This window comes from Polistes canadensis, unplaced genomic scaffold (assembly GCF_001313835.1).
Source record: "Polistes canadensis isolate GaletaPanama2010 unplaced genomic scaffold, ASM131383v1 scaffold_27, whole genome shotgun sequence".
Taxonomy (NCBI): domain Eukaryota; kingdom Metazoa; phylum Arthropoda; class Insecta; order Hymenoptera; family Vespidae; genus Polistes; species Polistes canadensis.
In genome coordinates, this window is record NW_014569574.1 from 964655 (window position 1) to 991891 (window position 27237).

General features: G+C 36.2%; 2 protein-coding genes across 5 annotated transcripts in view; both read left to right on the top strand.

The window, feature by feature from the left end:
• The window catches only part of LOC106783913 (protein GPR107), a 5910-nt gene extending 2098 nt beyond the window's left edge, over window positions 1-3812 (top strand). Inside the window, exons 5-11 of one of the 4 annotated variants that reach the window (XR_001381366.1) lie at window positions 413-654; window positions 740-873; window positions 934-1201; window positions 1279-1551; window positions 1676-1848; window positions 2009-2226; window positions 3286-3812. Coding sequence is in view for 2 of the 4 variants with exons in the window: in XM_014742919.1 (XP_014598405.1) it covers window positions 413-654; window positions 740-873; window positions 934-1201; window positions 1279-1551; window positions 1676-1848; window positions 2009-2171 (1253 nt within the window). In the remaining 2 variants the exon portion in view is untranslated. Of the gene's footprint in view, window positions 1-412; window positions 655-739; window positions 874-933; window positions 1202-1278; window positions 1552-1675; window positions 1849-2008 lie in introns of all 4 variants that reach the window. The other 3 variants (XR_001381367.1, XM_014742919.1, XM_014742920.1) reach the window with 3 other exon arrangements.
• A 1765-nt stretch (window positions 3813-5577) lies between these two features.
• LOC106783852 (probable G-protein coupled receptor B0563.6) lies at window positions 5578-26314 on the top strand. Its single transcript, XM_014742767.1, has 6 exons — window positions 5578-5839; window positions 12508-13446; window positions 24086-24235; window positions 24306-24556; window positions 24687-24974; window positions 25064-26314. The coding sequence occupies exons 2-6, from the start codon at window positions 13236-13238 to the stop codon at window positions 25313-25315; spliced, it is 1152 nt and encodes a 383-aa protein (XP_014598253.1). The 5' UTR covers window positions 5578-5839; window positions 12508-13235; the 3' UTR covers window positions 25316-26314.
• Window positions 26315-27237: the final 923 nt, after the last annotated feature.

The window sequence follows — 27237 nt, forward strand, 5'->3', positions numbered from 1 at the left end:
GGGATGTTTTATTTTTTTTTTATTAAAATATGATATTAATGTACGTTTTCTAAATAAGAATTTTCCGGTTAAAATGATTGACGAACAAGCACACGTGGACTTGAAGCAATGTTGGTGATAGAACGTTTCCTTGATGGCAGTTGCTATAATTACATCTTGCCCTCAATTTTATAAATAACATGAAAATTAGGTATTTTTGAAAGTTTGATTAGGTAACTATCTTCTTTAAATCAGTTATAGATTTTTCTCTTATGTCCATCAGTAATGAAATTTTCCTTATCATTTAAATTACTTTTTTAACATAACAATATGTTTCCATATTAAATTTTGCATCATATATCTTTATTTTTATTTTTATTTTCATTACCATGTATTATTTAAGAAACTATCTCATACGAACATTTGATTGCAGAAAACCCGTTAGAAAAATCCGTTAAAAAAGAGGAGACTGATCTCAAACCAGAATTAAATAGTTGTGATCATTTAATACAAACACCGCTACCGATGACTATGGGAAATATAAAGGGCAAAATATATTATAACACAAGCTTCGCCATGTACGTAGGTAGTAAAGAAGAAGAAGGTCTTTACAATCTTTATTTTCATAATTGTCCTAATTATAAGGGTAATACTCAAGTTGCCTTAGATTTTACGGTAAGATATCATGTACGATTACGAGTGAACATTTTTTAAGAAATAAAATAATACACGCATACATTTATATTTTATTTATTTACAGATACAAATAGCTGAAATCAATCGTGGAAATTTTCTTAGTGCCGGAGAAATGCCTCTACCAGCTTTGTACTTTATGATGGCTTTCTTATTTCTCTTTTCTGGCTGCTTCTGGGTCTTCATACTTAAGAAGAGCAAGTAAGGTTTCCATTTATAAACGGTGAAACCTATAGAAACTTATGGTTATTATTTATGCAGGCATCCCGTCTTTAAAATTCATTACTTAATGACAGTACTGGTATTTCTGAAGTCTTTATCTTTACTATTCCACGGCATCAATTATCATTTTATACAAACAAAAGGTGAACACGTAGCAGCATGGGCAATATTGTATTATATCACGCACCTGTTAAAGGGTGCTGTACTATTCATTACTATCGTCCTTGTTGGCACAGGATGGACATTTATTAAGCATATTTTAGCGGACAAAGATAAAAAGCTTTTCATGATCGTCATTCCATTACAGGTAATAAAATAAGACATTATATATGGAATATTATAGAATCAAAGAAAGTCAATGTAATCTGTTATTTGATTATTTAGGTATTAGCCAATGTTGCGGAAATAATAATAGAAGAAGGCGAAGAAGGCGATATAGAGAATAAAACCTGGCGCGACGTTTTTATTCTCGTGGATTTGCTTTGTTGCGGTGCTATTTCATTCCCGATAGTATGGAGTATCAGACATTTACAAGAAGCTGCTCACACGGACGGCAAAGCGGCTGTGAATTTACGGAAACTTAAACTTTTTCGACATTTTTATATCATGATACTTGGTTATATATATTTTACCAGATTTATAGCGTACTTGCTTAAGGTACGTAGCCTTTATTAATTTTAACTTTTGCGTACAAACATTCCAGAGATTTATTTACTTAGCGGTATCAATATAAAATCGTATATTTTGATAAACATAGCAAGCCCTGTTTCTGTTTCAATAGAGTACGGTACCCTTCCAATACGAATGGTTGCATGAAATGTCTCGTGAGATGGCAACGTACGTTTTCTTCGTTTTAACGGGCTATAAGTTTCGACCAGCTTCGGCGAATCCTTACTTTACATTAACAACTGATGAAGTTGATCAAGGTGACGATGACGATGAAATGGACATCGTGTAAGTATTATTTTACTATAATACGAGATCAAATCAAATATATAAATATATATATATATATAATTTGTTAACGATTTTATAAATTCAAACGGTCTTTGCAACGATCATTTTGATATTTTTTCTTAGATTAACTTATCCTGTTCTAACGTCACGAACTTAGCCTCTTTTCTAGCGTTAGCGGTGGCAGCGGACTTACCGAGAATCTCAGTAAAGTTAGCAAAGTCTCCAAAGTGGTAAGGCCAACGACCTCGGAGGTTCCGTCTACTCAAGAAGAAAGAGACAGTCTTTTTAACAAAAAAGATACTACTCACGAATATGACTGAACACAAAAACTATACGTAATAGGTCCATTTTGGTAATATGCTCCAAGTGTATAACGTACGTGTATTTTGTGAAATCTCAGTATGCTTTCTTGCGAGTAAGATGAACGTACTTTGCAAGAAACAGAGAGAGAAAGAGAGAGAGAGAGAGAGTGAGAGAGAGTGCGAGAGAGAGTGAGAGTGTATGTGTGTGTATGTAAAGCAAGAAATAGTTTTAAAGTAGTTAACTCGAAACTTTCTGTATATTTCCTATTTTATAGGATAATTCGCGCAACTGTAACTCATATGTGTTTTTTAATTGAAGCTAGGTAGAAATATTAGAGGAAAAAGGTGGATGCTTTAAGGTGGATTACATATTCACGATCATATTTGCATTAATTCATGCACAGTTTAGAGTTGCAGTCTTTTTAAATGGAAACCTTCGTGATTTTTACATACATGGAATATTCTCGCGATTCTACATAAAAAAAGTATCAGGGAAACATGAGAAATGAAACATGGAACATGAAAAATCGAGAAATGATTATATCACGAGGTATTTAGAAAAAATATCTTTTCCTACTAATATTTTTATTTAACTCCAACCAAAAAGAAAAGGTATGGATTGTTACAAATGCGCGAATCATTCTGTATATACGATCGTTTCGTATTCCTTAGAGAGTAAAATAATAAGAGCAATGCGCTGCGCGCCGCAGTGGTAGTTTAAAAAGCAATCGTACAACTTTGTATTATTATTACTATTAATATTATCATTAACATCATCTTCATCATTATTATCATCATCATTCTGTACTTAACGACGAAATATTCGATTATTGTAAAGTTCGATCGAAGCATGCATTATCGTACAGAGATCGTAACTTAATAAGTATGTATAATGTACTTTATATTTTATACGTCGAAATATTTTCCATCGCGTAGTACGTCCTATTTTCCTTCCTCGTATTTTATGAAATTCTACATGCATAGTTCGGCATTCGTTACGTTTCGGCAACGTTTTTAACGTGCTTAAGATTATTACGACCAAATCCGTAAGAGGACTTTAGATAACTCGTGTGATACGACTACGTCCATTCAATGATGATGATTTTTCACTACTTTTTGTTTTTTTTTCTAGGATTTTGTAAATAGGAACGGAAAAGAAGATTAGTTCGTGAAACCAGCAAGGATCAGTTCATATTCACAGTTTCACAATTTGATAATACAATTTTGTGAAATTTTCTCTAAGCATTTAGATAATTATTTCGATTATTTTCTTTTCGCGTCACGCTTAAAAATTCTTTAAATGCCCCTGCAGGACGCTTAGGTATGTTGTGATAGGCGGTCCACGCCCGTGTCCATATTCGTCATTTATCTATCACAATCGAATTTTTTTCTATTCGCACTTTGTAATCCTTCTAGTAAAAACAAATAATTGTTATGGATACCAAGAAATAATTGGAAACTCTAAATATTTCCTGTCGACGAATTTATTATAATACGTTATTGCGAATAATAATATTATTATTATTATACTACTATTATTTGTGCAATATATGTATCGTATATTAGTTTGGACATTTGTTATAGCTAATGCACTATGTTAACATGTAATAAGCAGAAAACGACGGAAAACATATTGAAAAAATAAAATGGATATTTTTATGAAATTCTAACAGTCACATACTATATCAAATAAGCATTTTATAGTTCGGATTAATGTGAATTGTAGAGATTGAGATCTTATCATCTAATTATGCGATCTGTATTTTTCATTGATCGGATAAAATACCAGACTAGGTTTTCATCGTCCTAACCAGTAATAGAAAAGGTAGGTATATACTTGCATACTTATGCAACATACAAGCAAATAACTTTTACTGATATTGTCCTACGAGGTAACACAGGACAAATTGTTGCAGAGTTCAGTTTCCTGACCACGGAAAAAAAATTAGAAGCGCAACGATAAGATAGCTTTAGAGAAGAGATACGCGACGTTGTTGTCGGTAGCTTGTTCGTTTTTTATGTTTACCATAAAGCTGGCACTTTTATGCCACGCGTAAATGAAGTTAAACAAATGTTAAAACAACCCTTGCTTAGTTCATTTTATTTAATTTTTTGTTATAATCAACTACTTTAAAAATATATTTTATTTTTTTAAATTTTATTATTCCGCTGAAATTGTTAACGAATCCAATACATTTGAATGTTTCGCATCACGGTAATATTTGCTTTTAGCTGGCTGACTATATCGACCCTTACCACTTACATTAGAAAGAATTATCGCCGATCTAACTGCTTATTATCGCTTTCCTATATCAACGACATTTACTACTTGTCACTGGTCGCTTTTAAGCATATATGTTTCGTTTGATATATTTACGGTAATATAATTGATTTCATAGAACTTGCAAACATATAAAGAAAAATATTTGATCGTTTTCATCAAAATATCGAAAGAGCCTCTCATTCATTTGAGGGAAAGACACGTGTGGAGTCTTAATGAAACGTGTGTAACTGCATCGATAAAAGGACAACTCAATGGTAGGGACTCATGAATGGAGAAAGGAAGAGAGAATAAATTTCCTATGGTTTTCCATCTCCTTTTCATCAATGCATCTAAAAGGAGCTTTTACTTTCGCTTACAAGCCCTACGTTACACGAGGGCTCTTTATTTCTACTCCCTGTGGATCAGCTATTCCATCTTTTCGACTTCGTTTCATAAAAGCTTTTCTAATTTACCCCAAGATGCAGGAGAAAATATTGCGAACGAAGAAAAAGCTGATCATTTTATTATTAAAGAATGAAAAGTATTATTTAATTAATTAATAATTATCGTATTAATATATCTCTAAAGCAATTTAATTTCTCCAAATTGGTAGCGATTATTTTTTATGAGTTTAGAAATATTTCGTGGCACTCGTATTAAAGAGTTTTTTTTAGGATGAACTTTTATAAGGGTTGAGCAACGTTGATTCATAAATCTTACAATCAGTCTATTATGATCGAGGCAACGTAGACAAGCGAGACGCTTGGTGATCCTGTGAAAATTAGATCGGTTTGATGCGATTACGTTCTTACGAAATAACTTGAAGAAAAACAGAAGCAATAGACATTTTTTTTTATATAACAAATAAATTTAATTACGAAAAAGAAGTAGAAAAAAGTGATAAAATACGATGCATACAAAAATAATAGAAAATCAAGTCTAGTTTGATATCCAATGATGTATCCAAATGATTACAACTATAAAAATATTTAAATTTTGCAAAAGAAATGTATTAACATAATTGGTTAATAATTAGATTTTTCGCGTTTGATTTTCGTGCCATTTGTTCGGCTTTTTCCGCTCAATTTGGGCCCGCATGCGCGGAGCTATGCGGTTCAACGCGGCGAATGTTCGAATCCTTGCTTAGTTGTCCTCGCGACGCGCTCGAGAAAGGGTTAACTTTGTTGTTCTTTCGAAGGAGCAAACCAATATCAAAGTTTTGTCTATTTACATTATTGTTTTTATTCGTATTTGCAGTAAAGCAACTGGTGAAGTCAAGAAGAAAGAATGATATATCCTTAAGCTTAAAATGTAAAGAAAGAAGAAGCGTGCGACGTTTGAAAGAAAAAAGAAGGGAGGTTAAGGATATTTTCGGAAAATTTTCTCCTCTGGCTTTTTAATAAAAATGAAGACGTCCTGCGAGGTAAGAAATGTTTTTAAACTAATTAGGTTGATTTCTATTTGAAATAATACAATCCACAAATTTTCTCTTACGTTTCGACGAAAAAATGTTGTAACACTATATTAAATATAGTAAAAGTCAATCATCTAATTGATCGATAAAGGATGCCTTCGACGCATTTAAACGTTAAATAACGTGGAAATTGTCGAAACAAGATTGGAATTTGAATCCGAGTAAAGAGAAAAAGAGACTCCTTTACTTTTTGTAATTACACGCATCGTTAAATGTCGAACGAAGAACGGGAATGAAGATAGTCTCTGTTAAAAAAAAAAAGAAAGGACATAATTGCGCACTTATCTATGATCCTTTGAACGTCCTACTCTCGAAATACCGAATTTAACAGATACAAACAGGTTCGAAATATTACTAAAGGCAATTTTTGTTATGCTTTATTATGAAGGAAATAATGATGATTACTTTGTTATATTAAGTTTGGGGCAAAGTATTGTTTGCAATGATTTTTCAATGATTTTGAAATAAACGGAGAGAACTGGTCACAATAGAGCTAATAATTATTCGGACTAAATTAAAGGGAAAAAAGTATAGAATATTCCGTTCTCTTTTTCTGTCTTCTTTTGTATGAACGTTCCCCGATCGTTCTCATATTCAACGCGTTGTTCGAGATCCTTTGGCGCGAGGGTAAGGAGAAATTATGCTGGCTCCGTGTTGAAGTTAAATGAAAAATGTTTAGCGTACTCAACGCGAGCTGAATAATCGATTGTTTCTGTTCGTCTCGAGTCGCGGTTTCCTACGCAGCTACGGAGCATGGATTCTCACGTTTCGTATTAATATCTTATCGCGTGTCAGGAAACCAAGTGACCGGTTTCTATTTCTACACATATAACGTCGACTTCTCGTCTCATTTGAAATTCATCGCTCGGTTTAGCGAGCCGCGAAACGCAACCCTTTCCGACGATCTAATTTGATCCATCGCGTTATATTGTTCAACCGTTTCCGATCGCTTCGACTTTTCACTAGAGACTCAACGTGACCGTTTACTTTTCCGAACAACTCCAAACTTCGACATTTTAACTTTATAATCTTCTTCTTTTTTCATTATAATAGAATTGATGCAAGCTTCTCTATTTTCTTCCAACAATCTCAAATCTTACTAGTGCGAACATTTTCATTACATAAATAAATATAACATGAAATGTTTAAAATAGGACGAGCTTGGCTATTCTTTCAGTCGTGCCAATTGAATTTGAAAAATCGCACGGCAGACCATCAAAACTAGACTAGCCGCGTTTAATTAACACGGCCATCAACCGCACGACAATCCGACGTTCGAAATTCTATCCCCCACTTCCATCACTTTCAGAGACTGTAACATATGTACCTAAATACATAAACGACAGTATATGCACGCGTAGAACGTACAGTGTTCAATATACCTCTGTGTATTTTCTCGATACGCGTCTTGTTCGTTAATTATTTTCAAGAATATCTGTTTTTGTCTACTAAATAAAATAATACATTAATGGTTACATTTACAAAGCAGTCTCGTATAAAGTAATTGATTGAAATGACGCCGTAGGTAATGATTTCTGTGAAAACAGCTTGCAAACCCTTCCTTCGATTGCTTCAACGAGTGTAACACCTATAATTCATAGTTTATAAACAACAGTAGAATTCCGTGTTGGGATGTATTTCGAGGGACATGTTAATTCCATTAAACGGACAATTGGGACGACAAAATCTCTGTTATCGGTAAAAGCGAATATTCTTAACGAGCCTGACTTTTCGGTCTTTGAAGCTTTGTATTTAGGACGCGAATCCTCTCATATTTTAACATCCTCGTTATCCTAACTTGCGTGCGAATATACTTATACCATTATAAATAAATTTTGTATTTTTGAAAACTATTATAAGTTATAGATTAATCTATAATAATATTTGTTTACCTATGAGCGCATATTCAATGGAAATGCAAATAATTGTATCAAAATATGAAGAGTAACGTTAAACTTCAACCCGACAAAAATACATCTTGGTTGTGCCTATTGAAATAAAATAAGGCTTTTTTACTATGGTTTAAGATTAGAATTTCATTTAACTGACTATGAGAATCACACGGCTTTTTTCCCTACGGCTTGAAATTTACGAATTTTTATAGTAAATTCCTTAGTGTTTCTCGTGGAAACAACGATCGAAAAACGTTATCGAGGAAGGAAGCGAGAGTTGTTGAATCCTACTCGATTATCGCGATGGAAGAACACAAGCTCCCTTATTTACCCCGTTTTCGAAGGATTTGCGTTACGCTCGCGTAACTTCGATTTTATTCCGTTCGTGCGTAACAACCGGAGGAAGTCGATGTCTACCGAATGGATAAAACGCACGAGAAAAAGGAATAAAAGAACAAGATTTCGAGAAAAGAATGAAAACGAAGTAGCATTGCAGAGAATGCCCGCTTTATTTATTATTGAAAATTGAATAAATGAACTAGTTCGTCCAGTCGTTTTTCTTCAAAGTGTACGATAGCCTAAATTGGAATGTAGGCAAACAAATTCTCTTGATAATTCGATAGTAAAATTGTAATAACGTAAGAAAAAGTAAGAAAAATATAAACTTATTCAATTTCCAATTTAAGCAGAAGTCGGGTGTTTTATTTCATACTCTGAAAACGAATATCTGGCTTTAAACGGTCATTTACCGAAAAATCCAAAACAAGGAAAACGGAATGAGGAAAAGACGAAGGTTCGGAGGGAAACCAGACCACCCTCGTAGACATTTTTTACGCTTTTCCAAGTGTCGCTGCGGTTGATCGCGATAAGACCGAAGTTATAAAAGTACAGAAAAATGAGCTACAAAGAAAGATTCAGAAAAAAAAAATAGAGAAAAGAAGAGTAGAGTGGTGCAGACCTTGGAGATATATTTTATATAATATCGAGGGACACTCGAATGAAAGGGTGAGGATGAGAGTGGTTTTCGTAGAGGGGTCGAAGACCTAGAGTCGGATATCTCGAGAGCGCATAATTATCTCGGCTTCTCTCGTATTATCACGCCTCACGTTGCTGGCCACGAGAAATCGACGACGACGACGACGACGACGACGACGACGACGACGACGACGACGACGACGACGACGACGAAACGGTCGTTAATTAATGCTTTTCACCTTTCCTATGGGAGATTTTTCAAAATTTTTTTCGAGCATCTTCGAATCAACCGATATAGTATAAAGGTTCTTATATCCTGAAATACATGGGCGCAGATTCCAAGACCAAACTTATCGAGCATTCTTTCAATCCTATTAACATAAAAAGTGAGAAGGATTAACATTTCCTTTATATTATAGGAAATAAAATCTAATCTAGAAGGAACGCGGATTACGATTTCGCGAGTCCTTCCCCTCTCTCTCTCTCTCTCTCTCTCTCTCTCTCTCTCTCTCTCTCTCTACCTCTCGTTTCCGGTAGCCGGTAACGCACGTGCATTGAACATAGAAATAAAGAAGATTCGAAAGAAAAATTCATATCTCCGAGGAAAATGGATTTACTCTGATTATTTATTGTCCCTCGATGTCATTGTCTGCAGATGGAACATTCTATTTGTCGAATTTATTCGTCGTTCTAGCGCTCGACTATTTTTGTTAGAACGGCCAATAGTTGGTCGGTCGCGGTGTAAGACGCGCGTCTGGAACGAAGTGGTATCAATTTGTCTAAGGGAATCTACCCCTAGTCAAATTGCTTCAGCAAGTTCAATCAATTCTTTTTTAACCGAGCTAATTCGATTGATAATATTATTTCTAAACAACATAAATTGTCTTGTTTTTGTTTTGTATTTGTAACGACACGATAATAAAGTAATTATATTTCTATCCGTATATTTCTTTGCACGTTTCTCGAAGGGAGACCTTTGATGCTCGTAAAGGAGATCACGAGGGAGTGCTTCGTTCGTCGCGTCCGATACATCCTACGAAGACGTAGTCGCTCGAAAGAGGCCCACCTAAGCTTTCCATCCTAACGTGGCAAGTAGCTTCAGGCTACACTCTCAGCTCCTCCGACCCTCAGCCCTCAGTCCTCCGAACCTTCGAAGACGTTCTCAACCCTTACGCATCGAGCGTATCCGTTCCTTTAGACCGACAAATTATCCCTTCGGATAAGTCGAAGTTAATCTCGCAAGCAGCAGAGCGTGCCTGGTGACTTCCTTTGCTTACCAATGGGAGAGAGAGACTCTCATCGCTTTAGTTAAATACTCCATCGAGTTAACAGGAGTTTCCACGAAATTTCTAATCACCGATCGCACAAGATCTCGATCAAAATCGTCTCATTTGATCCTATCGAAGTATACTTATATTCGACAAAAAATACCATAACTTGTAAAACAAACCAAATTATTCGACTGATATCATTTCAACGCGTTCACGAAATTCTATGGGAAAACAAATTTTCATTTTGTGTATCTATTGTTACAAAAAAAAAAGGAAAAAAACTCGTCCGAGTCTAAAACAATTTTCATTTGGTAGGCGTCGAGTTGCAATAACGTCGAAAAAAGGGAAAAAAAGGGAAAAAAGGTAAAGGAAAGGAAACACGCGACAACGTTATAGTTCACGAGAGAAATCCGTTAGAGGATACTAAACTGCGCGCGGCTATTAATTTTGGGTAGAAAGTTTGTGGGTAAAATTTCGCTTGATCGGTCTTAGTAGGAGAGAGTGGAGAGGAAACGAGGGGAAAGGAGAGAAAGGGGCAAATTTAGGGGAGAAGAGAAGACTTATTGTTCCAACAGGGAGGCGCGATTTTGCGGCGTGCCCGAGGACTCAAACTCGATGCGAAAGTTTTCGCTAATTTTCTCCACTCTCAAATCCCTTTTTTCGCGTCGCCTAGAACACAAAGAAATATGCGTTGAATTGAACATTTCTAAAATGATTCTTTCTACAAATTTGTTCGAGTGGATTCAAAAATGAAACGGCTATATGTGCTACTCATCGATGATTGCGCTTTTTCTTAGAATTATTCTGCTTTAGAAAACGATTACACTTGCGTTATTCTTGTGTGCGCCTCGTAAACTGAAACGGATTATTTAAGGACCCTTCTTTTTTTCTTCATTCTTGCTTTTTTTTTTCTCGAAAAAAAAAAACAAAAAAAACTCTCGATGAAAGTTTCTCCGAGAGCAATTCTCTCGCATATCTTCTTCCTAGGGTCGTATATGTCGACTCACGGAGTAACAAGAAAGGAACAAGATCTGGTGGGATCGTTAGAAGAAATTCGCTGGAGAAAGAGATAGCTACAGAGAGGGAACACTTTTTGTGTACTTTCGTGATGAGTTTCATCGTCGTTCTTCCGATCCGTTGACACCGAGAACGACGACCAATGGTATACTCGTTTCATTCCTCCCTCTATTTCTCTCTATTCATATTTTTTAGAAAAGATTGTACAAAATTTCTTATCGATATAGTAAAAAATGTACCAGTCGATTATTCCCGAAACTAATTGAGATATTTACCAAATATATGTGAGTGTGTGTTTTGACGTGTATATATTCACTCTATCGTGCAATGTTTACGAGAAAAAAAAAATAAGAAAGTAACGCATAATATTCCACTCTGTTTTTTCTTCTCTTTCGAAGAAAGAGTTGTAGGAAAAGGTATTATGTAAGTCGCAGCTGCCGTTATACCGGCGCAACCTAGTAGAAAAGTTGCTCGAGTTTGTCAGTTTGGATCGACGCGAGAAATCCTCCCCATAAACTCCCCGTTCTTTTCTCTTTATCCTTGGCGTTAACTCCCCGAACCATGACACGTGCTTCCAGAAGCTGCTAACTTTTCTTATTCCAGTACATTCGAATCCGCGTGTCGATTTCACAGCTATATCCAGACGAATCCCTTTCGTTCAATCGAATTATCGCAGGACGATAACAATCGCGGAAACTCACTTCCAAAACATTTCTTCCGCTTGACTTAAACTCCATCCAAGAGTTTTCCCGACAGCCAGTAGTATCATTGAAATACCTAGATGACAAATTTTTTTTTATTTTACGGCATATTTCGTTTAGAAATTTCGTTTCGTTTCGAAACAAGGTATGGTATCTTATATTATTTATTATGATCGAACAAAATCGTTGAAATAAATTGTAAATGTAATCTGTTATACGATGGTGGTTGGGATTAAGGAGCCTCTTAGAAAAAATCACGTATCGAAAGTTGCAAAAGTTTCCTAATCGACGCTTCCTATCTAACGCGAGCATCCCAAGCTTAGTAGCGTGTAACGATCTATTTCCTCTCCTACGAGAGGATCTTCCACTTTTACGATAACCCTTTATACCCTGCGTAACAATTTCGATAAAGGAGAATATTATCGGTACGAAACGTTAACGTCTTAAGGACCATCTAGCCAAGTTCGATCGTGTCAGAGTTTCTTCTTAAACTACATTGTACCTATACAAGAAAATAAAATCAGAAAAATCGTTAAATTTGCTTATCGGCGTTAAACACAAATTGCCGTCACGAGTCATCCCAAGAGTAAAGTTTAATACAGTTTAGAACAAAAGTTATATTTCAAAGTTCCTCCAATTTTTGAAGAAAATCAAATGCAGAAATACAAAATTACATCTTCTATTTTTTGCCCCATACGTAAACCCAATAAGAGATAATTCTAGGAATTCGGCTTACTAACAAAACGTTAACATTTTTTCAGGAACACGCGAATGTCGTTTTCATCTTCGTCGCATGATCAAAAATGTCGGCGTACAAATCGTCGGGAAGAAAATGTTCGGATTCCTCGGTAAAATAAATGCTGTGGTACCTGTATGCGTTACACGCTAGTCAAGTAAATCGACGAAGGAAAAAGAAAAGCTGCATTCTTTGAGAGAGAAGAAGAGAGAGAAAAGGAAAGGGAAGAGAATAGAATAGAATAGAATAGAAGAGCCCCAGGAAAGTTTCGTCTGCTCAAACCTGTTGCTTGGCACGTGCGTTTCGACAAACGATTTCCAATTGATTGGATACCTAGACCTATTATCCTACTGCATCATTGAAAAATAAAAAAGAAGATAGCGTCGAATTATATATATCTAATATAAGATCAATTTATAATCGATCACGATCAAATATATATTTATCATTGTAACATTTCGCGTAAATTAATTCGTATCGCGTAGTTCGACGTGTGATCATTTCGGTTCCAAAATGACGTTCATCGGTTTATTTTCATTTTTGACGGTTCGCTCGAATAATTATCGCGAATATTCGACTTTTTCATTAGAAACGAGGATTATAAAGATGCCGATCGATCAGAGAACAGGGATTGACCGCATCGTTGAGGGCATCGTTCGTAAAACTAACGTGAGATTTAATGGAGACGGATAATCTCTTTGTCGATGAAAACTTGTATTGTAGAAAAGGAAAGGAAAAAAGACAAAATAAACGATGGAGACCCTGAATGCGAGTGGTGGACGTCTTTGCCTTTCGATGGAGGATCAGGAGATCCTAGAGGATCCTAGGACGCCGACCCTCAGAAGAATCAGTTATAGTATCGTTCTACCTGCCATCTGTTGCTTGGGCATTATCGGTAACATGTTGAATCTGCTCGTACTTACGAGGAGAAATATGCGGGGCACTGCTTACATTTACATGAGAGGTGAGTCAATATTGTTCATAACGTTAATAAATATCCGATGATCTCGTGTTTTCTTATATCAACGCTGCTTGAAATTAATCTTCCATTTTTCAAAACGAAACAATGACAAATGTTTTTAAAAAAGATCTTCTTGCGATCGAAAAAGCAATAAAAAATATATCATAAAGATTTGTTGAAATATGAATACATTTATTGACACTTAATCAGCCGTTTACAACAGATTTTTGTCTGTCTCTCGTTGTCAACGACGGTGGGACTTTTAGTTCAAGTAAGTTCTTCGCGAAAAAACCATTGATTTAAATATTAAATAAAATGTAGAAAGAAAACTCAATTTAGTGAAAGAAGGATAATAATTAATAATTAATGTAAAATCGTTGAAATATTAAAAGGAATAATATTCTTTCGAAGAGGCACGCGTGCCGAATTCGACTTTTTTTACAATAAGACGATCGAGTGTCTCGAGTGTTTACGAAAAAAAGTGAACATACGTACATATAAAAATAGAGAAAAACATTGTTCGATCTTGAAAAAATCATCAAAAGTGATGTGTTTCCTTTTTTTCTATTGGACATTTTTTTACTATTCGACTGATCATTCATTTTTCTAACGAATTTATTTCTTTACCGTATGAAAGCTGTTCTATATGATACAAATGAATATCGTAATTATGAATAACACTCGGCCGTTACAATGCGACGCGAAACTGTTGTTCGAGACTCTTCGTTAGTAATAATAAAACGGACGAAAAGAAAACTACGTTTCTATGTGAAAAGAAAATCTCTCTTTGGTCTTCCTTTACACGAGGCTGTTATTAAAATTCAGGGAGCGTGTTGAACTCTTATATTACCGAGGTGAACATTATCGAAGAAGATTTTTACGTCGAAATCGCCTTATATTTCACTTGAAAATCTACGAGATTATACGTCTCGGCGAAGGTCACATTTTCGCGGAGGATGTTCGTGCGTTGAAATAAGAGTCGCCGCCGTTGAAAGAATGAGAAAGATGAAGGATAGGGAGAATGCCATTAGCATCGGAGGATGGTGTAATTCCTTTCAATAAAGTTATTCCATGTTTACATAATATCGAAGCAGAAAACTCGATCGCATTCCTCTCCACTGGTAGTGCATTATCAACGTGCTATGGAAGGTCGTAGAGTCTTTCGAGCACGTCCCCGGCTTTCGTAATTTGCCCACTACAACTACGACCGAGCGAACGTGTACTTCCCATCCAGCAAATCATATCTTTTCTATGCTTATACCGATCATCTTGATTACCCCATTAACCTATCATTTCTTTTTTTTCCTTTTTTATTATTTCATTCTTGATTAAAACTATTCATTTAATCAAACTATATTTATTATTAGATATATTACTTATTATTTATCACTTGGAATTTTTCCTTCTTTCATTTATTATAATATAATACTTTACGTGTTGGTCTCTAATGAAATAATTGTAATTCGGTCCTAAGAAACAATTTTCTTCCTGTTTCCTTCGCACAATCTAATTTACCTTAAAACATTCCCGTTGGTCGGCGGGGATAAGTAAGAGGGGGAAAACTATCTAATTTTGTTCATCTGTTTGGCAAGGAAGCAGCAACCTCGACTCTTTTCGGCCGCTTCCTCGTTACAAGCTAAGTCCGCTATTGTTGTCGAAACTTTTTCAAGGTTTAAAAAAACACTTTGGCGATCGGAAGGAGCTCTCTTCTTTCCTCCTTCTACTTCCTTTTAACTAACGCGCGAAAATGCATCAAGTTGCAAGAAGGTAGGTTGGAGTACCGAAGCAGTATTATGCATATCAGCCTGAAAGCGTATGAAAGTGTATGAAAGCTTGTTTTGACGCCATCTTGGATAAAGTCTTCACCCGGCGCATATTAATAGATTAAAGTTATCTTTTGTGCTTTTAATATCGAAGAATGATTTTCGAAAGATGTTAGAGTCGTTATTTTGGAAAATATACTTTTAAAAGTGTACGAAGTACGGGATGTTTTTTCGGAAAGCCCATGTTTTTTCCAAAAACATGCTTGACACCATCTGTCACCCTCTCAAATGATAGATATGCTTTCCTTATCCTAGCCACGTATAAGAAGGGGAATGTTTGGTTATACCTTTTATAAAATTTCATGACGGAGGGTCGAGAAATAGCACAGAGCAGAAACGTGTCTCGTAATACTACAGTCCCCAGGCGTCCTATCAGAAGGAAGATTTTGGTACTTTTTGCGGGAGCTTCGACTGCTTCCTTCGTTTCCGGCTGGACAAGACCCGTGCATTAGGGGGAAATTACTCGACGATTGAATTTCGTTATGTCAGGAGCTGAATTCTGCTCGTTTCCATCGTTAGACTCAAAATCTACCTCAGATCTTAACGAAGTCGATCGCGTGACGAGCATTTACAAAATACCTGCGGATAACCTTTCAAATATCGCCAATACAACTTTATTTTATATAACGATCGATTATCGCGTTCATTTGATTTTTACATTATATCAGTTGGAATGTTTATCCGCGTTTGCGTGACAATATAGGGAACGCCAAAAAGTTGACTTTTATTCTGGAAATACAAAATTTCAATTCTAGATATGCATGTGGAAAACGTTGACGAGCGATGGGAGACGGTGGAGTGCGAAACGTCATAAAAAAAAAAAAAAATAAATAAAAAAAAAGGAAAAATTCCATTTGCGTGCGTCAATATCGGTATTTTATACTTATTTTATTAGTATTCTTTTTTCCTAGTATCATGAGAAAGTCAATGATTTATTTTATTAGCGCTTGCTAGGTTTTTCCGTATAAATATGTATACATATGGGTACTATTCGTGCACCAAAGGCATTTTGCGAGAAAAATGTAGGTGCGATCGATGAAAGAAAACTTGCACTTTAGTCGTTTCTAATGTAAGATAAATGAATAAAAGAAAATGAACGTTATCGATCGTATTCGGTTAGAAGAAGGATGAAAAAAAGATGCGCAGTTAGAGAATGATGAGGGATCTCGATTAACCGCGTTGAAGTAACTACTACTTTCAATAGCCGTGTTCATGAAACGCTGCATGTAAGTGGCATTTATCTCTGGTCTCGTTCGAGCAACTTCGATCGTGGCGGACTCGGTAAATACGGGATACTGCAGAGACTGTCTGCCATTGGATGCCCACTTGGCGGTCTTGCTCGATCTCATTTCAAGTGACTAGTCAGCAGCTTCCCTCTATTCCCATTTCTTCTTCAGCTGAACGAAAATCATGACAATTGGATATCCGATTAAAGACTTTTTGCGAGAATTTGGAGGATCACGAGCATTGTAAAACTTATTCAAGAAATATCATCGTCGAACGTTCGAATTCGATTCCAACTGTGAACGTTGTATTGGTATCTAGCTAATTAATTCGCAATGTCGACACATCCGTCGGCTGAAATTACACGTTCAACGAGTTTGTCGCCAAATGAAATTGTCACCTCGTCGATTATTTTCTTTTTTCTTCTTTTTCCCTTTAATCTTCTCTCCACGATACGTAGCTCGCGCATACGTATGGAGATTATATTATCCTATCCTCCGAGTACGGACCGAGTCAAATAAAGTGTTCAAAGTTGTCTCACATTTTTTACTGCGATTTTTTTTCTTCCAATGATTTTAATCTACTTAAATGTACCTCCCCCCCCCTCCCCCACCCCTCTCCTCGTTATCTTTCCTCGTTGTTAACGAACTGTATATGTAACTTTGAACGCATTTAGCTCGTTGTCCGCCGGTAAATAGGCTTTTCCAAGTGCGAGAACGAATGGATTACTAACGTATAACAAGCTAATCATTATTAACGTTAGGGAGTTTGAAAGCTCAACATCGTTCGAGCCGAAACGGGAAAACTACTTATCCTCGCTTACTTGAACCCTCTGCAAATAAGTTTTAGGATAACCCTCGATGTCGATCAAACGCCCGATGCCCCCTTGTTACGAACAAAAGATTGCGAGTGCCAGTACGTTTGAACACTTTTCTCTCTTTGTCTCTTTATTTCTCTTCCACTTTTCGAGGATCGATACAAACACTACCGTACACAGGATGGACAAAGACAGAGGTAGACCTTATTACACCGAATACGAGCGCGATACGAATTTCAATTGACTCGATTGCTCCTGGGACTGACGTCAAGTTAACATAAAAAACAAACCTAAAGCTCCCTGCCATGATAAGATTCCCGCGTTAAATTTCAATTCGCTTTTATCCTTTTCCTCTTTTCTTTCTCTTCTTGTTACTTTTGTCCCTCTCTTTTATTTTTTTAAATCGTTAAAATAAATCAGACAAATTTATTTTTGAAATCTCATTTGTATTATAACAAATGATGGATGTGGCTAGATTTTTGTCCAAGGATATTATTATTATCGCATTCCGGCAACAGGTTCGTCGCTTTTCCTTTTCGTTTTAAACGTCGACGAAGCTACCAAAACTGGAGCTCAACGCCCCTCGTCACAGGATCGACCTTTGTTACCAACCTAAAGACCTCATCCGCGTCACCCGGGGCTTTATGAATATTAACGACAGTATCTCCCTTCGGTATCTCCCTTCGGTATCTCCCTTCTCTCTCTCTCTCTCTCTCTCTCTCTTTTACTCACTCGGCTATTCATATCCACCCACAGACCTAAACTTCTAAGAACTTTAATTTACGGCTAAGATATTCAGTTTTCGGCGTAGGTGACGCTCGTCAATGGATAGATGCAATGCAATTTACTATTACCACCGAGACAGCGCGAGATTAAAAGGTGTAAGAGACATAAATATATTTCTCCGTTCGAACGTGTCGTCCGCGTAATGAGCTTTTTCCGGAGCCCAATGTTATCGTTGTAGCTTTATTTGCCGAACGCACGCGATAAAATCGTTTTGGATCGTTTGGAATCAACGATTACGATGGCATTTCTTCCTTGCCATCGTTTGCTAATCATATTCTAGCAAATTTTTCCCAAATTTTCTTTCTTTTTTCATTTTCTTTCATACTTTTGATTCAAAACGTAAATTGAGCGATTGCGGCAATTTGTTTATCTTGATGCAACTTTCTCCCTCTCTCTCTCTCTCTCTATCTCTGCTTTTGTCATAGCAAGAAAGAAGAAGAATAGAAATCAAATGACGGTCCAGACTCGAGCCATAGGTAACTCGAATAGAAAGCACGTAACTCGAATATCCTTCGCGAGACAGTCTCTTGTCTCTGCATCCCTTCTTTCTTTCTCTCACAGCATTTTTCTTTCCTTCTCTCAACGTTCTCTATCCTTACTATGGATCCGCTATCTGTTAGATTCAGCAATTTATATGCGAAGAGGACACCCTCCTTCTCGAATAGTGCGAAGGATAGTTCGCAGTCACGTATGACAGGTGAGTCGACGTTGAATAACGTACGTCGAACTCGATCGATTCTTCCCTTTTCCTCTTGGACCAGACACCTTTGTGAATTTCGTTCATTACTATCGAGATAAAAAAAAAAAAAAGGAAAAAAAGAAAAAAGAAGAATCTAACCGGGCGATGCCGCATTGACCACGCCCTACAAAATAAAGTGATCCGAAATGCTTGCTTGGGCTGACGAACTAAGGGCATCTTTAGGATTCATCTAAATCGTATGGAAATTAATTTACTTCGAGACGAGAGTACGACGAGGGCCGAACCCTTCCGAAAAATCCCGAGAGGGATTACTTTCTCTTCGTCGAATTAATAAGAATTAGTTAGATTTTACATTTAAGCGTATTGCGAATCAATATATCTATTATTATTTACAGATATTTCGATTTACTTGAAACTATACCTGTATAATCTACAGAGTCATACCTCCATCCAATGTTAATGATATGTCGGTAAGTGTTCTATAATACACTTACTATAATTAATGAAGTATTTCATATGCAAAATGTACAAATACTTTCGTGAGTCACTGTATATCTTTCTCATCGAGAATACGCAAACAATTTGTCCTGTTTGCTGCGATCTTACGTTAGTTTCGATTTTTCGACAAAAAAGCAAGAGCTTCAAGCCTTTATTTGCTCGTCGGTCTCTGTATCTCTAATATACATGCAAGGGTAGACTCGCACACTCTCATCTTTTTGACGTGGGTCGCGTAAAAAAAGATTCCTGATAATAAGGGTCGTCTAACTTGCGAGAATGAGACGTCTACCTCGAAATACTCCTTCTCTTTTTTTTTTTTTTTTTTTTTTTTTTTAAGAAAAGAGAGAGAGAAAGATAAGACTAGGGTTAGAAATTTTATGGAGCCTCTCATAGTAGACGGCAACACCTTACCGTTTCCAATCTTTCTTACATTTTTTTCTTCTTTTTTCACATTTTGCGCCAAGATTACCAATGATATAGCCAACCAAGAAAATCCTTAAAAAAGGCAACGATTCACGGCAATCGTTACATATTTACTATGATACGATTCTCTGAGACGAACCTCTCAATTTTTCCATCTCTTTTCAAACCTTAGTTCCTTAGTTTATTTTTTTTCTTTTTTCTTTTTTCCTTTTTTTTTTTGTTGTTGTTGATTATAAGATTTTACCTTTAAATCCGTCTTAAGTTAATAAGTAAGTTTCTCCAAATTTGTTCGAGTTAGTGCAAGTGTAATACCGTTAGATAATCTAACTTGCTACGAAAGAAGATAAACTAAACTTAAAGCGAAATGTATAAAGTTAAAGAATATACTAAAATAAAGTAATAGTTTGATTAAAGAGAGACAGAAAGGAAAGGAGAGAAAAAGAAACTCGCGCGTACTTATATACTAAAGTAAATACATATATGTACCTACTACGACTCTTCTTTTTTTTGTTTATTTTTTTTCTCTTTTTCTCTCAAGGAGATTTTGCGGGAAAAACACGAAAGAACAGAGAAAAGGAATAGTTCGCTCGCATCCTCTGTATCGCATTTGGTAAAAGGAATTTAAGTGAGAAAACATTCACGTACGGTAGGTGAGATCAAAAGACGTAGAAATTCGTTTGCACTCTCCCTATTTTGAAAAGAGTAGAAACCGCGACGGCCGCATAAGTCGATTCGTAAGAATTTGCATGAGGCGAGGACGTTGCGTTTTAGCAACAGAACTAAGTAGATTCAGTGGCCCCAATCTTAAAGTTCGTCTCTTGAAAAGCTTTACTTCTATACCGTTTCTTTACAATGTTCTTTTTCTTCCATTACTGTTTATCCTTATCTTTCCTTTTCTACAAATAAGTACAGGTAACCCTTTTATAACACGGTAGATAGGTTCCTAGAAAATGCCTTGTTGTGTGAAACCGTGTTATATGAGATCCACAGTTCATTATTCCTTTAAGTCGTTATTTTCAAGTTATTTGATTTTGAAATATGTTAAACGAAATCATGTTATCCAGTGCTGTAAAAGTACAAAATGTTGTACAAAGGTTTTCGCAATATATGAATCTTGTTATAGGATGCCGTGTTGTAGGAGGGTTACCTGTAACTAAATAAAATGACATGATTATTGCCATCATCGCGATTATTATTCGTTCGTTTGTCTTTCGGGCAAGGCAGCATACTTTCTCGATGCGTATTTACCTAATGTAAAAAAAGAGATAGAGAGAGAAAGAAGGTTTTAGATTTACGATGTTATTACACGGTTTCTTGAGGTGTAGTTACCGTTAGAGAGCTCGCAACCTGGAATTACTTCGGAAGATTCAAAAGGTAGAAAATTAAAGCAAGTTGCGGGTTAACACCTCTTAGTCTCTAATCTCTCTCTCCCTCTCTCTCTCTCTCTCTCTCTCTCTCTCTCTCTAGTCGTAAACTCTCTTCGTGTTGCGATAGTTTGTTCCGATTTCTTTCGAGTCTCGTCGATGGTCAAAGGACAAAATATCTTGACTACTTTACTTGTGAGCAAACTCATTGACATTTGTTTCACTTAAATAAAGCAACATTTTCAATAAACGTTACGGAATCTATCCTTATTTGCGTAAATATTAAATATCTACTAGAAATTTCATATAGAATAGCAAGTAGCAAGTCATTTGCACGACTGTTGGATTCAAATAGCCAAGAAGGAAAATTTTATTTTCCAAGGAAATTCAAAACTCTGACGTAAAATGCTTGCAAATTCTCTGTTAGAAAGTCGACGTATCGAGTACCGTTTACCAAGGAAAAGTCAGCATTTCTTCCTCTTGCAATTTTATCAGCACAACTTTTTACCTTCGACGAAGACAAGATTATCGGCTTAAAAAATCTCTCGAAGAGAGATTAGGACATCTTACTTGTTGATTGTTTCCGAGTAAAAATTGGCCAGAATGCTCGGATTCGCGTCGTTAGGGATAGGCGGGGGAAGGGGGGTCTATAATTGAAAAGAGAAAGAAAAAAAAAAAAAAAAAAAGAGGAGAGAAAAAATAAAGATATAATTGTACAGACGAATATGTAGTTTCCTACATTTACCTTCGATCTGTTATAAAAGTAAAAGGCGTSGACAACTGCAGTTCAAAAAAAGGAAAAAAATAAAAAAAAAAAAAAAAAAAAAGAGAGGAGAGAATACGTATCTGTATCCGGTGGATGGAAAGTTGAAAGTTTCGTTAGCGAATGAATTCGTTTTTAGAGAAGACTCTATTCCCAGTCGTACATGAGCTCGCTCGCGCGCGCAATAAAAAGGATAACGGCGTTTCGCTGCCGTAGATGCAGTTGCATGCTAAGGAATGTAATTTCTATGCAAACGCATGGAGAATCTCGTTGTTAATTTCCCTACCAAACGAAGCGTAGCGTCGTCGTTCCTAAGATAAGCTCTCGTTATGCCAGCCATCTCGTTTCAACTCTTTCTTAGGTGACTCGTCCTATCTAAGAAAAGCTCGAGGCGTTCTATTGTCTTCCTCTCGCGACCATATTTACACGTTATGTTGTCCTTATAATTAATCGCTTTCCGCCAACGATTCTAAGGGATACTCGAGTGGCCCACTTTTCACGTTTCACCTTTGACGTTTATGTTTCATCGAAACGCTATACCTACTAGAAAATACGTATTTACGTCTTATCCTCCGGACAAGATTTCCTCGGAAAATATTCTGTCATAAATCTTTACGTTTATTCGAGTCTCGCGTATAAGTACGCAAAGTATCCATTTTACTCGGGCATTCGCGATAACTGTTGACATTCGCGATACTCGCTAAATCGTATGTAATATTTCTATCGCTAGGGAGAGATGGAGAGAGAGAGAGAGAGAGAGAAAGGGAGCGAGTTTTCGACAAGCGTAAACGAAAACGATCATTCCCGCTCTTTCGCAATATCTCTCTCCCTTTCCGGACATCTTTATCCTCCGAAGAGAAATTCCGAGCACTTTGTTATCCTCGGTGAGTGTCTGCTACTCAATTAAGATCCTGTGGATGAGAAATAAAAGCGTCCTGCTGTGTCCTCCAAACGATAACTACAAGAGCAAACTCGAGTACACCCCGGGATCTTGAGGTATCCTCGTGAAAAAGCAACCAATTATTTAGAATAATGTATACTAGTTTTTTTCCTAAAGTTTCATATTTTGGGCGGTTTTCTTAACGAAGATCTTTCACAGTCAGTATTTTCTCTGAAATTTAATTAGCTAGTTTTTTGTTTGAAACACCCTGCACAAAGTAATATTACGAAGGGAAAACTCTTTGACCATATTGCGAGCTGTCACCCTTTCGTATTATCTTTCCTTTCGACTCGTCGCCATTAATGGTGTCGGTGCAAAAGAGACCATCCCAAATTTTTCACTTCTCGTTCGCCAAGGTACTTTCCGTTACTACCGTGATCAATTCTTCAGAATCGAAATTAAAGAGAAAGAGGTTATAACTTCTTCGCGTTCCACGTGCCATCAAATGAAAGAACTAAATCAACACGTCACGACGAGTCATTAATCATGTTCATTTTGAACAACGTATTGCCGTATATATTGAGAATAATATAAAAAGCGCAAGTTCGATCAAAAGTAGAAAAATAGCTTAAATTTTATTGTAATTTGACGGAGATATTATATTCGGTCAAACGCTCGATTTCCATTACGTATTTTATAATATTATTTGAAAAACAAGTTTACTCACACGAAACAATGGTGAAGTCGTTGTTAAGCACCTATTTGAGGATTTGTCAAAGGGAAAAATCCTCGAAGGACATCGTTTCGCTACGAGATATTATAATAGATAGAACGCTTGACAAATACTTGCTGCGGCTAACTTTGCCAAAAATTGGAATAAATTAAAGGCATTATATATATAGGAGAGCGTGATTTGTAAAATGTCGAGATACGATACCGGAGTAGACCGTTCTATCTTGACGAGACGTTTTTGAAATATTGTTCTTACACTTTCTTACTTACTCGCCTTACGCGAGTCGACGACGAATACGAGTTGTTTAATGCCTTAGGAGACCGGATTCATTTTGTTAGACATCTTTGATTATGTTCTTATTTGTATTTATTTAACACTAAGCTGAGAGAAGAAATTAATTAGATCGTAAAAATGATCTTTTATTCGAATGCAGTTATAGTTAGGATTCAATTAGTTTTTAAAGTTCGCTCAACTTTATCTCGGGATCGCATTCCTCGCTTTCTCGAATCTTCGTCTCTTTTCTTTAGCTTTCTCCTTATCGTCTTACGCGTGAGTCGCTCGAGTGAGAGATAATGAAATAACGATAACAAATGGAAACCGTTTAAATAATATTTTCGTGGATTTGTTTCAGGTTATTCCGTGGCGGCTTTGCTCGCAATCCTTTTCTGCATTCCATTTGCGTTCAGAGTTTTCATTCATAAAGAGACGGGACAGTGGGACAACTGGCCGCAAGCTTTTTATCATGCACACCTCGAACTCTTTCTTGGAAACGGATGTCTTGGTAATATTATTAACGATTTGTCGAATATATTTTGTATTTATTTCTAACTCTTTTTGTCTACGTACAACAGGTGTCGGAGTGATGATGTTACTGGCATTGACGGTTGAGCGTTACGTGAGCGTTTGCCATCCAGGACAACACACGCGACCACTTTGCGGACCGCCGCATTTGACTGTGGCTCTTATTCCTCTAGCCACCTTTCTGCTCTATCTACCCAGTATATTTCGTAGCGAAGTAACTACTTGCCTTTTGGCTCCTGGAGGATCTCTCATCTATCAAAAAAGAGAGAATACATCCTTTCTACATTCCCTTTTCTATCAGGTATGGATACATTATATTTTTACTTATTATACATCTACACGTTTCTACAGTTTTATAGAACCTAAGAACCTTACACCGCGTTATAATATGTAATGCAATACTTTGTTCAACTTTGTTCTCCTCTGTTCAGGTATATAAAATAGTACTGGAAGTAGTTTTCAAGATCGCGCCAACGATACTGCTAGCGGGTTTCAATCTGAGGATCATGGTGGTTTATAGAAGATCTTGCGAGAGACGTCGTCGTATGACTTTGTCAAGAACGGTGAGCAACGATGAAGATTCTAGAACGTTTGCTGAGGAACGAAGGTTGATACTTTTACTCGGTAGCACCAGTATACTTTTTCTGGTATGTGTCAGCCCGATGGTCATTCTTAACGTCACTCTGAGCGAGAATAACCTCAGTTATTTTTCTTATCAGGCGAGTTTTCTCTAAGAATAAATAATAAGTGTTAATTTTCAGCTATTCTCTCTTATTCTTTTTCTTCTTATTATCATTCGATTGCGTAGGTTTTTCGTGCGTTGGCCAATCTTCTGGAAGTCCTCAATTACTCTATCACTTTCTATATTTATTGTCTCTTTTCGGAGGACTTTCGAAATACCTTGATGCGTACGTTACAATGGCCCTGGCTGGTCAAAAGTGGACAAGAAGGACGAAGAGTACCTATGAAACGTTCGCCATTGGCAAGACCCACCACGACGACGACTCCGCCTACAACCGCTGTGCCAACGCCAGGTCATTTGACACGTGCCAGCGTCTAATGAAGAAAACAAGTGTTCGATTTGGCCGTTTAATCCGATGCCCGAAGAAACATTATCCTCCTTTCTTGGCGATTTAACAAAACTTAACGTTTAGGTATCCTCGCATATGCATTGCGCGACTAAAACATTTTTAAACAATATCGTACTTGCTCCTCGAACTCCATCATTTTTCTTCGGGTCTTTAGATAGTAAGTTTTTATATAAGAATAAACAAGAAAATCGACTGCCAAAGACGATAATGTATACTTTACGCAAACTTATTTCTCTCTTTTAACAAAGTTAGTAAGAGGAGAAATTAATGAATGGTACATAATCGTATTTAACTTTTTCCTTACTAAAGCTGTTTGCTATATACTCAAAATGACTATATTTTATAGTCACTTAACCAAATTCTGATTGAATAAAGAATCGTAGGTAAACATTAGATATATCGATAACTTCAATCAATGCTCTTTATTTGTCATTCATTAAATATTGATTTAATAGAAATTTGAAAAACTAACTAATGATTTATATAATACGACAAAGAATGAAATGTTACATTTTGTGATAAAATGAAATGTGACATTTTGCGATTAAACTGTCTCGAAAAATGGCGGTGTCTGGTGACGTGTACCCTCCGCCGCACAATGATCCCGAAAAAGTAGCCAAAACACCCAAAAAAGTTTTTTTTGTGACTTTTAACAGTGGGGATATGTTTAGTGGACACCGCGGAGTCTTTTTCAACTATTTACTATGAATAAATGCTTATGCACGCGCATAATTAATTATCAATTAAATTATCAATTAAAACTTGAACGTTGAGTGCACCGCATTTATGACTCGCTGCGCCCCCAAAATTATGGTCTCTATCAATCGCGCATAATACAGTTAATATTTGTCTGATTTTAAGATATAATTATGGAATTTTTACCTGACAGTTAGTACAATTTAATTATGTTTATCAAAATTTACATAAATAACAAATGTAATTGCAAATAAAGAGTATATTGCAACGTGTTTTTCGCCGATTCGATATTACAAATATCTATTTTAAAGAGCTAAAAGTTATCAAATTTGGTCGAATTATATACTTTAATTGGTATTAAATTGTTCATTGAACCATTTACCTAATAAATAAAAAAAACCTTCCCCCACAGCTTTTATTCAAGATTTTGTACGATAATGCAGAAACGTTCTTGCAAAGACTTTACACTTTATCCGCTACTTTGCGTAATTACAAATAAATGTAATTACAAATGAATATAATATAAGGATAATAAATAGATAATTCTACAGAAAAAACAGTTTTAAACATTAAAATTTCAAACAAAAATTCTTTTTTATCCAAGTTATCTTTGAATTTAAGTCCGCTATTTTGTTTTTCAAAAAAACATTTTCAAATTCGGGTTGATCATATGGAGCTCATTGAGGACATAAGCAAATAAGCACTTGACAAAAAAATACATGTTGCCAGTTGGCAACACTTTGCTAGAATTGCCATTGGTTTGTGAGCTGTTTCCTATACAGTTGTCACGAGATGGCGCCAGGACGGTTGCAGTTGTATCGTGTTCAATAATATTCAAAAATAATTAATTCACTGGGAAAAAATATTATATGAATATTTTTATTATAAACATATCAAAAAAGACTTATACAAAATATGTAACAAACTTAACAATAATCTTAAAGAGGAAAAAGGAAGTAGTGACTAGTGTTCACGTCTTTGGTCGCTGCTAGTGAGTACGCTTGTGTCTCGCTCGGTGGTTGGGACGGAAGAAAGCGAATAGCAGCGGTTGTTCATATACGTGGGGCTTTTTTAGTTATTTAGTTTCGCCACCAGGGACGTGACGGTAAGAATGCCAGAGGCGCCAAGCTTTGGCGTGACGGCTACACAGTTGGTATTATCAATGGAACCTATATACAAGGAGGATATTATAAAT